Source organism: Hypanus sabinus, chromosome 16 (genome assembly GCF_030144855.1).
Source record: "Hypanus sabinus isolate sHypSab1 chromosome 16, sHypSab1.hap1, whole genome shotgun sequence".
Classification (NCBI taxonomy): Eukaryota; Metazoa; Chordata; class Chondrichthyes; order Myliobatiformes; family Dasyatidae; genus Hypanus; species Hypanus sabinus.
The window spans coordinates 15,238,530-15,256,163 of NC_082721.1; the positions used below are offsets into that span (position 1 = coordinate 15,238,530).

A 17,634-nucleotide genomic window follows, 5' to 3' on the forward strand; every position below is an offset into this window, starting at 1 on the left:
CAGAAGTGGAGTTTAAAACATAAGGGATTGACAGAGTAGATGTTAACATGTTTTTAATAGTAGTAGGTCATGAACAAGGGGATATACTGTAGTTGAAGGATAAGGGGTTGTTTATTTAAAACAAGATGTGTAGATCGTCTCCTCTCAGAGGATAATGAATCTCTGGAATTCTCTGCCCCAGAGGTTGGTGAAAGCTGGATCAAGCTGGAGGTAGATTTGAAAGATCATGGAATTGAGCACCGTTGGGGTAGAAGAGGACTTGGATTTGATGCCATTTGACCATTTTGAAAGAAGGTGCAGGCCACCTCCTCCTGTTCTTATTTTCTTGTGTTCTATAGCAAGTACTTTTTTTAATACCCCTTTGGTTTTACAAGTTAAATGAGTAACAGTCTTCAGCATGAATGCTAAATAAGAAGTTATATAACATTTAAAAGTCAAGCAATCCATTGTAAGATCTCTTTAAGCATAAGGATCACTAAAGCATGGACAGGTTGAGTCAAAGGGCTTATACCTGTGCTGTATTTCTCTATGAATCTGTGCCTCTGAAGTAGCCCTGTAAATCAGAATACAATACATTTGTGGTATAAGTAATATACCAAAACAATTTTAAGCAATGTATCCAAACTTCTACTCTAATATTTGCACAAGTAGTTCTATACTGAAAAAGATTTTTTGTTGTATAAACACGATTGATGACAAGGAATATTTCAGGAGTGATCTGATTCAAACAGAATAACAGTGTTGTCATGATCCATTCTGGAGGACATCCATTTTCCACTATATAAAGACAAAAAAGAAACATCAGGTGAATGAAAATTTGCAGAATGTGCATATCATTATGACTAATTAGCACTTGTCATTTCTTACAATATGAAATATCTTGGTATAAACAGATGACAGAGACTAGAGTTTCAAAGTGATACTCAGACACAGCATTGTTGGTACAAGTCAGCTGCTGATTATGCAAAGACAGTATTAGGCCCAGCCATTTCATTGAAAGACCTGATGCATAGTTTTTGTTGGTATAAGAATTGTCCAAAGTATTGGGTTATTGGGACTGAATGATTTGAAGAATATTCATGTTCTGTAACTGGATAAGAAATATTTTGGTTTTGCAATTTTTCATTTCCTATAAACATTATGGTGAAAGATATTTTTGATTTGAATGTCATTGCACACAGAATATTGTTCATGAAAGTGGAACTTTTCCAAAGTCTGTTAGCAGCAAACAGAAAATCCAAAACCACGATCATAACTGGAGTGGGGACTTAAGAGAGCTTTAAGCATATAAAGAATCTTAAATCTGCTCATTTACATAGGCCACTTACATGCTACAACATGACATTTTCACACTTATTTCATCCTTTCTTACTGGTGATTCTAGCTATTTTCAGAATAAGATGTTCATTTTGCCGCAGTATACACTCAGTGGCCACTTTCTAAGGTACAGCTGTACACCAGCTTGTTAGTGCAAACATCTAATCAGCCAATCATGAGGCAGCATGACAACATAGTGGTTAGCACAATACTTTATAATACTACAGACCGGGGTTCATTTCCTGCTGCTGTCTGTTAGGAGTTTCAACATTCTCCCGGTGACTGCCTGGCTTTCCTCTGGGTGCTCCAGTTTCCTCCCACAGTCCGAAGGCATACAGGTTGGTAGGTTAATTGGGCGTTGTGAATTGCCCTGTGATTAGGCTAGAGTTAAATCAGGAGTTGCTGAGTGGCATGGCACAAAGAACTACAAAAAACATTTCTGTACTGTATGTCAATATATCAACTCAATGCATAAAAGCATGCAGGCATGGTCAGCAGGTTCACCTGTTCTTCAGACCAAATATCAGAATGGGGAAAAAATGTGATCTAAGTTGACTTTGGTCGTAGAATGATTGTTGGTGCCAGACGATGTGGTTTGAGGGTCTAAGAAATTGCTCATCTCCTGGGCTTTTCATGCACAAGAGTAGAATTCCCAGACTGGTTCAAGCTGACAGGAAGGCGACAGTAACTCAAATAACATCACGCCGGCTGTTGAGTGAAAAGACCTTAAACTTGCTAGAACTTAGAATGAATCTGAGTATATCAATACTTTGACTTGTCTAGATTTCTCCACCCATCTCAGAGAAACCAACACTGCCAACATCTCCACTGTATACACCCCTAATTTATTAGATGTTCTTCTGCTGATTCCAATTTCTTTTGCTGGTATAACCATCCCAAACCCTGTCACTCGTGTTTCAGGTTCCTTAGCACCATCCGTATAAATCTGCGTATAATCACTATACTTTTCCATCACATGATAGTTAAATGCACTTACCAAATCAGCTTTATATTTTTCTTTCCTTTTTACCTCTAACAAATGCCAGTCTATGTCAGGCCATACAATCTTCCATGGAGCTACAAACAGATAAACTACTGAAGGACTTATCCTTAAATCAAACACTCCACATTCTTTAGCAATACCATTCCCTACCCGACTAAAGTTATGAAGTCCTTCAGTCAGTCACGAAAGTTGCAAATCAGGGAGGTCAGGTAAAATTACCAAGGGTTCCAACTCATGTAGGGGTGAAGGGGAATGAGAGGGTGGATGAGTTGGCAAAGAGGGTGTTAAAGAAAGAAAATATAGAAACACACATTAGTATCAGTAAAGCAGAGGCCAAGTGTGTAATCTGGGGAAAAGACATCCAAATGGGGCAAGAAAGATGGGACAGAGAGGGGAGAGGGAGGCATTTATATCAAATACAAAAGAGTGTTTCAGGTACTAGGGTAGGCAGTGGATACAGAAGAGAGGAAACTGTGTGGACTAGGTTAAGGCTGGGGCACTGTGCATTAAACAAAACATTGAAAATGATAGGGAAACACCAGACAGGATTGTGTGAGGAATGTCAGGAAGAGGAGTCAGAAGAACATGTAATTCTGAGTTGCAAGGAGTATGTGACACAGAGAGAGATGATGAGAATTAATTTAAGGGAGTTGGGGGTACAAGAATTCACATTAAAATGGTTACTGGGCATGGGTGAGAGGGCACAGGTCAGGGTGCTTTTAGCTTTCTTAAGGGATACAGTGTTTTTTTTTAATATAGGATATGATGGATAAGCAGGAATAGGGTTACTAGGATGGCCAAAGAAGGGATAGAGTGTAGATTAGGGTATGTGTGTGTGAATGGTATTGTCTGATCCACACTCCAGAGCAGAAGGTGGCAGTAATGCACCATTAAGCCAACCGCCGTAAAACAAGAAGAAGAAGAAGAAGAACTTAAATAACTATGCTTTACAACAGTGGTGTGCAGAAGAGCATTTCTGAACCCTGAATTGATGAGCTACAGCAGCAAAATATCAGGGGCATACCCTCAGTGACCACTTTATTAGGTACAAGAGGTATCTAATAAAGTGGCCACTAAGTGTACGTTGTTCAGAAATTTTGTGTAGTGATGTGGCTAACTCCCGGGCTATAGACTGATGAATCTTGTCACATCCGTTGAAAAATCAGTAGTATATTTGTTTATTAATAGTGAGTCAGCCCAATCTGAACTGTGAGTTAGCATCAAATTTGTTTCAACTCCTGTCTTATGGTTCCCAGGCCCGAGTGGATATAAGAAGTTCTACTGTCTCTGTTTTATCTCAAGTTCAAATTTTCAGTGTTAATTGGTCATAGTAAGTAGATGCAGTGCAGAAAACTACTGATGGACAGAAAGTAGTTAGATAGATGCCTTTCATTCTCTGTGCTAAAATTACCAGTAATTCTTCTCTTCAGAGCAGAATTTCACAAAAACCTTATTTTTAACTTACACCACCCAGACCAACCTAGTGGAAGCCATTTTTTCTGGCTGAAGGTTCATATGGTCTATGTAATGAATTTCTTAAAGTTCAAGATTCGAAATTGTTTATTGTTAGTTGTCAGTACACAAATGTAAAGGAGAAAAAAAATGCTGTTGCTCAAGTTCAGAAGCCACATATGAAATACCATAAGCATAAAGAACACAATAAATATAAATACATAAGATTAACTTATATGCAAAGACTGATTGCTGTACATAAAGTGACGCTAGGTGCAGTAGCATCTGTACATAAAGTGATTGAAAGAAAATGATGAAGTGTTGGTGATGTGTGGATTAAGGGGTGGAAGTGTTGATCAGCCTAATGGCTAGGGGTAGTAACTCTTTTAAAGTCTGGTGTTCCTGGCGTCAATGTAAGCTCAAGAGCATAGAGACAGAATATTCCCATATTGTTGTCAAGCTTGCATTGGTAACAGGAATTCACTGCCGGCTACCAAGGAACCTAATGTTACTGAGTCCTAGACCAGCAAATAAACACTGAAGCCCTTTGAAGGGACAGAGACTGCTTCAAGATCTCAGCTCACATCAGGGTATTCAAGCCCCCTGCCTTCTGTATGTTATCTTCACTGTTATCCTTGCAGGACTTCCCAACTTGTGGTCCACTGACCCCCTCAGTTGACAGTAGGGGTCCATGGCCTGAAAAAGGTTGGGAACCCCTTCTCCACAGGAATAAGGGTGGGAAGGATGAAAAATCTCTCAGATTCCTGGCCCAATTTTCTCCCCCACCATTTATATTCAGTTTTCCAAGCAAGGCTGCTTCAACAAATGAGATGAAATATAATTCAAGTCTCAGGGCAAAGAACTTTTCAATTCCATCATTTTCTGCCACAATCTCTAACAAATTTATATTTCCAAATGAGGAGATGAATAATGTTGCAGATTTGAACAAGTGCTACATTTTCTACTCTATGTCATCTTTGTGCAGCTGGGAAGCTGGTTTTTACTGAACATGGTTGAAAATGAGTAATTGGAATGTACGGGGCCTACCATTACCTCACGCCTTCAGTGAAAGTCCTGCCTCATTGCAACTGCTGTAGTTTCCCATCAAATGCAAAACCCATTTTGGGCTCCCAGATGATTTCCAGCCAACTCCATTTTATTTACAGCATATTCTTAGATGGCAGTGACAAAAGTTATCACATTTAGGTCTGCGTTGAGTAGCTAAGGTTACAGACTTACCATCTTTTATTGTATAGTTTTCAACCCTAAAATCCATGTTCTGTTTCAACAGCGTAAATTTCAAAGGCAAAAAATCGGGAAGTAAAAAGGAGCCTGTCATTTATGGTATGTTGACAAAGAAAAACTCCAGGAATGCAAGACATTTTGCATATAATTAATATGCAACATAGATTTAACAGAAGTGTGGGGGATAAAAACTTGAAGCTACAAAGGACATTGCCTGTTAGAGAAGTTTAGTTATGGGGAGAGATTGGATGAAGTGGGCTTATCTTTCCTCTGAGGCCAAGGGGGTGACTTGATAGTACACAGGATTATAAAATGCAAAGATGCAGTAGATAGTCAAGATCCTTTGTTCCCATGGTTGGGGTATCAATCACAAATGAGGAAATGAGGTTTATAGAATGAGGAAGAAATTTTAAAAGTTATCTGAATGTGTAAGCTGTTTGAAGTTCAAAGTACATTTATACTACAAATAAAAAACACAAAATGCTGGCAGAATTCAGCAGGCCAGACAACATCTATGGCAGGAGGTAGTGACGATGTTTCAGGCCGAAACCCTTTATCAGGAGTGAAGTAACATGGGATGGTCAAGGGGGGATAGGAAGTGGGGGGAGGGATGAAGTAGAGAGCTGGGAAGTGATAGGCTGGAGGGAAATGGGTTAGGATGAAGGTGGAGAATTATGGGAAATAAAAGAGAAATACAGGTAGGGCTGGGGGGGGGAGATTATAGTGAGGGGGGGGAGAGAGAAAAAGAGAACCAGACTAAAATTATAGATAGGGATGGGATAAGGGGGGCAGGAGTATCAACGGAGGTCTGTGAGTTGAATGTTTACTAGCCTGTGATTAATTTTATTGCAGGTATTCACAGTAGAACAAAGAAATACAATAGAAACAATGAGAAACTACACATAAACAGAGGCTGACAAGCAGCCAATGAGCAAAAAAAGATAGATTGTGCAACTACAAATAAAAAAATAACTAATGAACAACTAAGTGGAGGTTTTACACCGAGAAGATTGTGGTGGAATCGGATATTATTACTAGCTTTAAAAGGCATTTAAACAAACTTGATAGGCAAGGCATGGAAGAGTACAGCAGTAATATGGATAAATAAGACTCATGTAGATAGGCTTAGAGGTTGGTGTGGACATAGTGGACTGAAGAGCCTTTTTCTGTGCTGTACAAGTCTATGAATGAGCAATGAACAAATCAATTTTCTTAATCATTAGACAGATCTCATCCATGGATAGTTTCACCTATTCAGTATTATTTAAACGTTGCTTAATGAACTGTAACAGCAGGAATGAAGATCTGTTGTTTTCACTTAACTGGATAATTTCATCTCCTTTAGCCGACGTACCAAGATTTGTTTATCTCAGTGAACCCAAAAAACTGGCCGCTCATTTTGTTGGAAACAGGTATGTCTTTTAGTCATTTTAAGAAAGCAGTAGCCTCCACTAAGATTATTTCTGCTCTTACACCTACTCAGTTAGTCCTAGCAACTGAACTATGCAGAAATGCCAGCATGTTGATGCTGCCTTCAAATTGTACCCAATGTTTTGGACACTCAAAGTATGCAGTATTCCATTAGATGGAATTTAATATGGAAAAATGTGAAATCATGCACTTCGACAGAAAAGAGAAATTGAAAGGCAGTGAAGATTTCAAAAGCTGAGAAGATGAAAGATGCTGGAATTCATGGGGAACTGTGCAAGCGGATCATGGAAACTTTAACATTCAAGTTTAGATTTTTGGACATTATTGCAGGAGAATTTGTTTGTTTTTTAATTCATCACAATATAGTGCAGAGTAGGTCCTTCCAGCCCTTCAAGCCTTGCCACCCTGTAACCCACGATCTAACCCAAGCCTAATCAATTGAACCCGGGTCATTGGTACTGTAAAGCGTTGTGCTAACCACTATGCTACCATGCCACCCCAACACTTGAGTCCCCCAGTAAAGATGCCTTGCTGCAATAGCATAGAGCACCCAGAATATTGTGCGCAGTTTGCACTCTCTGTGTAAGACAGAATGCAGTGATAACTCATCAGATTGATTTCTGAGACTTTGGATTTATTATATGGTGCAAGATTAAACCAATATACTTTCTTGAGTCCAGGAGAAAGAGAGGTGATCTCAAGGAAATGAACTGTTACCCTGGCTGAGGAGTCTTGAACAAGAGATCACAATTTCAAAGAAAGGGGTCAACCATTCAGGATGAAAATAGACAAAGAATTTCTTTACTAGAGAATAGTAACTGGAATTCTGTGCCAAGGAGGGTTTTTCAGGGCTCAGAGTTTTACAGTTTTTCAAATACTGTATAATACAAAACAGACACCCATTGGTTTAAGATGTTAGGAGGAACAAGAGTTAATGGATTAGTGCAGGAAAGTAGTGTTGAAGTTGAAGATCAACTATGATCTTATTGAATAGTAGAGCAGGTGTAAGGGACAGAATTGCCTAACACAGCTTCTATTTATTCTGTCATTATCATATATACTTGTTACTTTATATTGCACTATTTCTCGGAATACAAGCCAACCCCAAATCAGCCATCACCACTGCTTTATGTCTGGTCTTTTCTTCATTTGTGGGATTGGGCCAAGGAGAAATATCCTTTAGATTAATGCTTTTCCACTTTTTATCAGTGAAAATATTTGGTGATGTCAGCTCTCACAAACACTAGAACCAAAGGTCTAAAAATTCAGAAATTAAGTATCCTCATGCACTAAATGGTATATTTTCTAATTCCCATATCTAATCTGGAGTGATGCCCAGGGTGTTCTATTCTCCACTTACCTCAGTGTATGTTATTTCCTTTGGAACAAAAGGCATGTTTACCAGTCTGAGAAGAAATATGTGAAATGTATGTCATATTTCTATAAACATTCAATTTTTTTACTTTTGTGTATTACATCCCTACTTACACGCAGTGGCCACTTTAGAGACACTTGTACATCCCTTCATTATTGTAAATATCTAATCAGCCCACCATGTGGCTCAGTACATAAAACCAAGCAGACATAGGTAAGAGCTTCATTTGTTGCTCAAGCCAAATATCAGAACGGGGATGAAATATGATCTAATTGACTTTGACCATGGAATGATTGTTGGTACAAGATGGGATAATTTAAGTATCTCAGAATTTTTAATATTTTTTATTTCAAGACACAGCACAGAATATACTCTTCCGGCCCAATGAGCCACACTGCCCAGCATCCCATCTATTTATCCTAGCCGAATCTCAGAAGATTTCCAGTGACTAATTAACCTACTAGCTGGACTGCAGGAGAAAACCCACACTACCCAAGGAAGAATGTACAGATATCTTACGGACGATGCTAGAATTGAACTCCAAACACTAACACCCCCAGTGCTAATAGCCTTGCACTAACCACTAGGCTACCATGGTGCCCCAGGGAGTTTCATGCACAACAGTTGCCAGAATTTACAGAGAATGGTGTGAGAAACAAAACAAAAGATCCACTGAGTGTGTAAAGATACCTTGTTAATGAAAGAGTTCAGAGGAGAACGACCTCACTCATTCATGACTGCTTCAAGCTGACGGGAAGGCAAAAGTAACTCAAATAACCACAGGTTGCACAGTGGTGTGCAGAAGAGCATCTCTGAACACATACCTCTCAAACATTGAAGTGGATGGGGCACAGCAGCAGACGATCACAAACCTACACTCAGTGGGTGCTTTATTAAGTACAGGACATGTCTAGCCAGATCATTGATAATGATGATGAACATTAGAGTGCCTGCACAGTATTCTGGGACTCCACATGCCATTTAATCAACCTTCACCACACTTCTTGCGTGCCACTAGCAAGTTATCTCAGGCCAACATTCATACCCCAATCAATAATCCACATCAAGAGCCATTTTATCATCATCGCATTGCTGCTTACAGAGGCATGTTAGCAGATGTGGTTTCAACACTGTGCAACAATGACCGTAATTCTAGCACCACTAGGCTGCCAGCTTTCCAGAGAACATTTGAATGATTCAGGTACTGGCAGGGGGATGGGGAAATGAGGAGAGAGGGGTCTGACAACTCCCAAGAAGAGAGTGTTTCTCCATCATTTGAAGAATTGGGAAGACACTGCTGGAATGGAAAGGATGGGTGGGGGTCTGCCGTGGATGGGGTTTAGGGGAAGGGATACAGGGGGGAATTAGGATAGGGGTGAGAGACGAGGATTAGGTTAGGGATTGTAGAAGGAGATTTGAGCAAGAACAATAGAGGGGATTAAATGGGAGGAGAGACAATTGAGGAGTGAGAGTACGTATTTAAGTATGTGAACTGGAGTACTCAAGATTATGAAAAAAGCTTTATGGATGGTGGTCAGAAGGGAATGGGGAGGGCTACAGAGAGATTGGGAATAGGGATGGGAAAGGAAATAGTGTGGTAAGGGATCTCCATGTGGAGGGAGGGAGGGGAGGGAGGGAGGAGGGAGAGGGAGAGGGAGAGGGAGAGGGAGAGGGAGAGGGAGAGGGAGAGGGGAGAGAGAGAAAGAGAGGGAGAGAGAGAGAAAGAGAGAGAGAGAGAGAGAGAGAGAGAGAGAGAGAGAGAGAGAGAGAGAGAGAGAGAGAGAGAGAGAGAGAGAGAGAGAGAGAGAGAGAGAGAGAGAGAGAGAGAGAGAGAGAGAGAGAGAGAGAGAGAGAGAGAGAGAGAGAGAGAGAGAGAGAGAGAGAGAGAGAGAGAGAGAGAGAGAGAGAGAGAGAGAGAGAGAGAGAGAGAGAGAGAGAGAGAGAGAGAGAGAGAGAGAGAGAGAGAGAGAGAGTGAGTGAGTGTGAGTGAGAGAGTTTATACTCATTCTATGCAGAAGAGTTTGCTCTCCAAGCATTGTGGAACAATGGAACAAGACCTTGCTCCATCAAGTCAGTGTGGTAGTCGGGATGCAATAACCCCTCCATTTTAAAAGAATTTGTGCACTGGCATCTTCATTCCTCTGAAATTGAGAAGAGGCAAATCATCCTCTAATCTGAGAGACTGTCCAGCAGAGAGATGAAGAATTATAGCTGATTGTTCATTTGCCATATATCAAAAGTTTCTGGATATCAGCGTTAAAACACCCACTTATCTACTGGTGAACCAATTCAACCACACTACTGAGACAGGGAAGATTAGGATTCATCAGTAAATGTCTGAATTTCATGCCAACTCAAATAGTTTACTTTCTTATGCATCCTAATATGTGTATTAGTTTGGGAAGACACATCCTAATGTGTGTATATGTTAGCATTTACTCTTTTTTAATTACCATTGCTTTCTCATAGAGAAATAGAGAATAGTTGCAGAGAAATTGTACAACAAATGACATCTATAAAGATTTAAATACATTGTATTATAAACAAGCTAAAGTAAGTGTTTATTATGTAGGCCATCACCCGTGTGGCCCCTGAGATCTGCAACACTCAATGCTAGACCCTCTCCAAGAATCAGTGAATTAGCTAAATCGAAACAGCTCCACAAGGATTGGCAGGCAGATCGGTCACCTTATACTATGGTATGTGTGCATATTTTCTCATAAATGTTTACTGTACACCAAACTTGAAATGCTTCAAACATTAACATTGAACATCCTAAGTCTGCTCAACCATGTGGAAAATTGCCCAAGTTTGTCCCGTTTACAAAAAGCAGGATAGGACCAATCTCTTTAATTCTCACCCAGTCAAATCTTAGTCATCAGCAAAACAATTAAAGCCATGGTCAACTGTGTTGCCAAGTTACTTAGCAGTGTCCTGCTTCAGTGTTACCAGGAAAATTTGGCTCCAGCCTTGGTCAAGGTAAGAGTAAATTCCAGAGGTGGGATGAAAGTGACTTTCCTTGACACACCCTTTTCTCACACAGGTTGGTGAAACCCTGGACTTCTCTACCCTGAAGTCTAGATCTTTGGAGGAATTTAGAAATAGGAATTGAGGGCTGTGGGGTATGGGTACAGAGAAGAGGTGAGACGTTGGGCCAATCAGCAGTGATCTCATTGAATAGTGAAGCAGACTTGGGAAGCTGAATGGTCTATGTGTGCTCCTATTTTTAAATGGTCTTATGCTGAAATCAAGGAGTCAATTGATTAAATGGGGCATCAAATTGTCCTGGTAAAACTGAACCCAATTGGCACCAGGGAAATACATTACCATTTGTGGAAGCATAATTTGCACAAAGGCAGTTACTGGAGGTCAACTATCACAACTCCACCACAGAAATGCCCCCCAGGCAGTGTCCCAAGTGCAATCATTATTAGCTCCTTTATCAAAGATCTTCCTTCCATCAATAATTCAGAAAGTGGGATGTTCACTGATGAGTGCATAATGTTCAGCTCCATTTATAACTATATGAAGATAATATGAAGATCAGCCTCTGCCTGTAGGCAGCATCACCTGAACATCTTTAAGCTACAGGCAAATAAATGGTGCCCATGCCTCTGAAGTGCCAGCCAAAGGCCACCTCTAGCAAGAAAGAAACTAACTACCCACCCTTGACATTCAACAGCATTACCTTCTGACTATCAATGTCCTATTGACCAACAATGCAACTGAGCCAGCCATGTTAGTACTGCAATTATGAAAGCAGATCAGAGGCTAAGTAGTTTGCAGAGAGTGACTCACCCCCTTATATACCAAAAGCCTTTCCACCGTTTATAAGGTACAGCTCAGGATTTGTAGGATGGCCTCAACTCACCTGGATGAATGCAGCTACCACAACTCTCAAGGTGGTTGGCACCAGCCAGCATCAGAGACAGAGCAGCCTCCATGATCAGCCTAAAAACTTAATTCTCCCCAGGATGGCATCTGCAATGTGTACCATCCCCCAAATGCACTGCAGTTACTGACCTCAGCTGCAGCAACAGCATCTCCCAAACCCACAAGAAGGAGAAAACCTGCAGGTCAATGGAACAATAATATTTGCAAATTTCCCTGCAAGTCACATGGGATCCTGATTTGCAAATATATATTGTCCCCTCCCCTCCCCCTTTCTTTCTCCCTAGGCATCCCATCCCATGATCCTTTCCCTTCTCCAGCTCTGTATCCCTTTTGCCAATCATCTTTCCAGCTCTCAGCTTCACCTCACCCCCTCTGGTCTTATATCATTTCACATTTTCCCCTCCCCCTCCTACTTTCAAATCTCTTACTATCTTTCCTTTCAGTTAGTCCTGATGAAGGGTCTCGGCCCAAAACATCAACAGTGCTTCTTCCTATAGACGCTGCCTGGCCAGCATTTTGTGTGTGTTGCTTGAATTTCCAGCATCTGCAAATTTCCTGGTGTTTGCAAATATATACTGTATGTTTCTTCTTTGACGCTGGTTCCAAGTTCTGGAACTCCATCCCCACAGCATTATGGACATTACTTCACCAGAAAGACTGAAATGGTCCAGAAAGGCAGCCAGAACTTTAACAGGTTATTGGGAATAGACAATAAATGTTATTTTTGCCAGCAATTCCCAGATACCTAAAACTGAATCTAGAAGAGAACAGATAAAATTTACTCTGCATTCAGTGAGATTATGTATGATTTTCCAACTCATCTAATCCTGATAGCGTATTCATTAATATCCAAAAACTGATCAACACAGACTTGAGCATACTCAATGAAATCCATCATGGGCAGATAACTCCTGATGCAACAGTCTAAAGACTCGAGGACCCAGGTGTGGGGTAAACTCAGCACTCAAGAATAGAAATTAACGATGAAGGTTTATTCAGAGAATAATACAGGGAATAATCAAACTAAGAGCTCACTTACTCTGGACTTGAGCAGATAGAACAGTAGTTCACACGGAACTCAAGTCCAGCGATGAGCGCTGGTCCAGAATAACCTTAAGTAGAACATAATACACAGGAATCTCATATGGATCAAAATTGAAAAGTAATCACTTAAGAACAAGAAGCATAAGGAAACTGTATTCAGAGGAAAAGCACATGACACTGGAATGATAAAAGTGGCCATTAAAGAACTCCAATAATAAGCTCAAATAAGTGATGTTCAGGTGTGTTAAGACCTACCAGTACCCAGCACCCAGCACCCCTTGCTGGTCAGAAAGTGCACATACTACAATTTCCTTGAAACTAAAGGCTGTGTGTATTTTATGTGCAAGTCTGCATTTGAATACAACAGGCAATCCATACTTATTTTATTCCTTTCAAAGAGAAAAGCCTTGTACTGCTCCGCAGACATCTTTGTGCTGAACACACCCCCCCCCCCCTGCCTATGTCACTTTGGATGACTTACCCATTTAATTTTGTACTGTCAACAGTCCTGGAGATAATACCCTTAGATCTCTTCAATTACAATCGATGTTATTGACTAAAATCTGTGAGTCCACTTTGACTGTTATGCTACAATTAACAGCCTGCCAAACTGGAAGTGACCAATGTGTTTTTACTGCATCTTTACCAATCCCTGTTAATGCTAATTTATTATCCATGAGGCATTTTATTAAGCAATCTTTTGTGTGATACATTATTGGATGCCTTGTGGAAATCCAAATATGCATATTTTCTTCCTCTCCAGCCTATCTTTATGGTCTTTTTGGTTGGTATCCAAAGCTCATACAATCCCTATGCTAAATATTCATAGGAAAGAAATGTAATTTAATCTATTACTATCCCTGATCTCATTAGTTAGCCACAAATGGATCATTTCCTGTGAAGATTTATTTCCCAATGTAATGCACATTTGTTGAGATTATGATTTTATGAAGTACCATTCAACATTTTTAATCTAATTTATTCTCAGAGTGTTGCTTCAACGAACTTGTCCACCTGGTTATTTTTGTTTATTTAGTTAATACAGGCATGACAAAATGAAAGAAAAATAAATAAAAATCTGCCCAGAATGTACCTTTTAAAGCAAAGTCAGCTATCCATTCAAATGATATGAAGTGCTTCAAACCATTCTGCCCAACGAATCACAGATCATGCATGCACTCGATAATGAGATTAGATATATGTGTATCTGACCCTCAGCACAATCCCAAACTCTGCGTCCTCTACATCTGGTTCGCCGTCGACTCGGGCCCCACCAGATGGTTGTCAGCATGGTTAACCCATTCGCAACATTTGAATAATAAATGCTCCCTATTCAAGGAGATCTCATTATGTTTCACTCTCTCTGAGACAAAATGTAGCAAGCAGAATGGGTTCATGCCTTCATGCTTAAGAAGGCATCAGAGTGGCTCAGAGTACAAAGATGCCGCCTGTGCAGAACTTGCAGGTTCCTGTAATGCCCTGATTTTCCAAATGATGCTCCAATTTCTTCCCACATCCCTAAAGCATGCTGATAGGAAAGTTAGCTATGGTGTGAAACTCCAGTGTAGGTGGGTGGCATGGTAAATGAGTGGAGATGATGTGTGCTAGTGAGAATCAGACATAAAGAGGTAAGAGGAGTATTGGGACTGTGAGCCTGTATGGATTGGATGGGCCAAATAACCTTCATCAGTGTCACTATGTATAACTTGCAGGTTTCCCTATTTGTGCAACACTATTAGTTGCATTAGAGGTGTATAGCATGTTCAGAAAGAGGGAGCACCTTTTGTGAAGAGGCTTGTCGCATTCATTCTGGGGCAGCTCATTCACCTTTTCCCCGTCAGACATTCAGCTCTCACCTGAGGCTCTGAGAGGCTGTTGGCAAGCAATAGCAGCCAGGCTCCATTATACCATTTCAACAGGTGGGCTAAACCAGGTGAGGATATCCTTGCAGGCCTCATGCATGCTTGGATAGGATCATACCTGTCCTAGCTGTGCGAAGTCAGCTCCTGCAGACTGGGTGGATGAGGTCAACAGTGGGACTCAGGGCCGGGAGAGTGGTTCTGCCACTCTTCGTGAAGAGTAAAAGGGAATGGCAAGGCACAGAAGAAGTCAGGGCCATCTGCTACCACCAGGGAAGACCCCACTCGCGATGACTACTTGTATCACTTTACCTGAACTTCCAAGGTCAAGAGAGTGGAACTGCACCAGTGCATCAGCTTTCCCACTCACCCACCCAAGTTCCTCAGTCGTCAGATGTGGTAGGCAATTAAATTAATCAATTATTAGCTACATAAATGTTTCTTTGTACCAAAGCATGTCAACTTTAAGATGTACCTAAATGCCCAAATGTTAGAGAACTGCTGAAAGATCTAGATAACGGTGGTCGAATTTTCATGGCAATTAGCTGAGCCTTCATGATTCTAATCTGAGACCTGAGTCTCCATTGCACCACCAACGGTGTCACAAACATGAGAATATCTGCAGATGCTGGAAATCCAAGCAATACACACAAAATGGTGGAGGAACTCAGCAGGCCAGGTGACGTCTGTGGAAAAAAGTAAACAGTTAACATTTTGGGCCAACAGCCTTCATCAAGACTGGATAAAACACATAACAATGGTGAGAAAATTAAAAAAAAACATCCAGCGAGCAGCGGTCAGTGGGTGAAAATGACCTTTTATTAAGAAAGGCTAAAGGAGAATGGACAGACTGGTTCAAACTGACAGTAGCTCAAATAACCACACCCTAAGACAGTGACATGCAGAAAAGCATCTCTAAATGCATAACACTTCGAACCTTGAACTGGATGGGCTACAGCGGCAGAAGATCACAACCATTCAGAACTTAGTGGGCACTTTATTAGATACTGCCTATACCTAATAAAATGGCCATTGAATGTATGTCTTTCTTAATTTTATATACTTATGAGCTTGCAACTCATTCTCTGAAGCTCTAGAGAATTCAAGTTTGTTCAACCTCCCCTGAAAGCTATTGCTGTATTCCATGCAACATCCTGGTGAATGTCTTCTGCACCCTTTCTAAAGTTTCCATGTCCTTCCTTTAACAGAGCATGACAATGTAGCAGTTAGCTCTATGCTATTACAACACTAGTGACCAAGGTTCCATTCCTGCCATTGCCTGTAAGAAGTTCGTATGCTCTCCTTGTGATCTCATGACTTTCCTCCAGATGCTCCAGTTTCCTCCCACATTTTAATGGTGTATGGGTTAGTGGGTTAATTAGTCACATGATTATAATTGGAAGGCATGGGCATGTTGTTACTATGCTGATCTCTAAATAAAATAAAACAAACACACACTACAACATGGCCTTGCTAAATTAACAGTGGGATCACATTTGCTATCTTCCAATTTTCAACAATCAATCCAGAAACCCAAAAAATTACACTTTTTTTTTCTAGATGCTGTCCAAACAAAGAATTTTCTGCTTTATCTACAATATTTTGTTTTTAGATCCTTCCTTTTTAGGTGCTCTATTGAAATCCTCAACTGCATCCCCTACAGCAGAGTCATTTGCAACTTGTCCCCTGGGGAGTTGCTACCTGAGGTTCCATTTCTCCCTGCGCTCATTGCAGATTACTCATACCTGATCTCTCACCACATGCTAATCCTATTTCTCAAGCTAAGTATCTTAGTTATACAGTATCAGTTGGTGACAGGAAATGTGAAATCAGAGTCTTCACCTTCAGTCTCTCTGTGTTCTTCTACCATCGTCTGGCAGGTAGCTGATGAAGGGTCTCAAAATGCCAAGGTGCAAACTGTTTATTGCTCTCCATTGATGCTACTTGACCTGCTGAGTACCTCCAGCATTTAGTTTGTGTTACTCTGGCAAGTGGCTGCGCTTGATTATCTGAAAATAGAAAGCATAAAGGTCAGGTTGTGCAGAGAGGTGGGGAGGGTTGAGATTTTTTGATAGTGAATGATGGGAATGTTGTACATAGCACAGTGTAACAGATGCAGCTATGGCATTAGAAGGTACATTCATCAATCACAAAGCTCTGCAAATTTTGATTTACATAGAGAGCAGTAGGTGCCTGGAACTGCTTACCAGGGGTGGTAGTGGAAGCAAGCAGTTTTGTTGAGTTTTGGCGGCTTTTGGTTAGACATGAGACATAGCAGCACTAGTCAAACTTTGAGGTTGAGTTCACTGATCGACTCTCATGGTCATCAGCTTGAACGAGTTTATGATGCTTGTGTTGCGACCTCCTGATTCGCTGCAGGTACCTTATATCACTTTAGAAGGATAGCAGTGCAGTACTGGAAAACTATGAAGCCTGTCTTCTCCTGGACAAGGCCATTCTTCAGTTTCTCAGACCAGCTTCTGCTGTGAAATGCCTGCCAGCACAAACTGCACTCGCAATTCACCTCAAATTTTAGAAGCTGGCCTTATACAGTAATTCAATTTTAAGTAATTCAATGTTAGATTTTCCTTATAGAATATTAATAATGTATCAAATTAAATCAACATTTACTGATGAGCGATAACTTATACTTGATAGTTTTTTAAAATATCTGTCCTAAGCAAAACTTCGGGTTCAGAATAAATTTTAATAGTCCAGTGCATGATCGTTTCACATTTTACTGTTGGATCTGGTGTACCTAAACTAACCAGTCTGTATTCTGTGACCACCAGTCCAGTATAGTACCCAATTGTTAAACTAGAGAATACACTGGTGTGCCTAGCAGATGGGAGTAAAATTATGCAATGTTTTGGCTACATATTAAATGGGAATTAAGACATTATTAATGCACTCACAAATTGTTCAATTTTATTCTTAGTTGGTCAAATGTATGACAGTGTACCTAAAGTAAAGTGCATACCTATGTAAATAGTCAATAAAAACTGCTAAAAATT

At 40.5% G+C, this 17,634-nt stretch overlaps 1 protein-coding gene across 8 annotated transcripts in view; it reads left to right on the forward strand.

Moving 5' to 3' along the window:
* Positions 1 to 17,634, forward strand: part of spmap2 (sperm microtubule associated protein 2) — a 246,595-nt gene that overhangs the window by 177,190 nt on the left and 51,771 nt on the right. For 7 of the 8 annotated variants that reach the window (XR_009516039.1, XM_059991165.1, XM_059991164.1 and 4 more), the window contains 3 exons: positions 5,064 to 5,116; positions 6,363 to 6,429; positions 10,396 to 10,522. Coding sequence is in view for 7 of the 8 variants with exons in the window: in XM_059991165.1 (XP_059847148.1) it covers positions 5,064 to 5,116; positions 6,363 to 6,429; positions 10,396 to 10,522 (247 nt within the window). In the remaining variant the exon portion in view is untranslated. The remainder of the gene's footprint in view (positions 1 to 5,063; positions 5,117 to 6,362; positions 6,430 to 10,395; positions 10,523 to 17,634) is intronic. The other variant, XM_059991168.1, reaches the window with a different exon arrangement.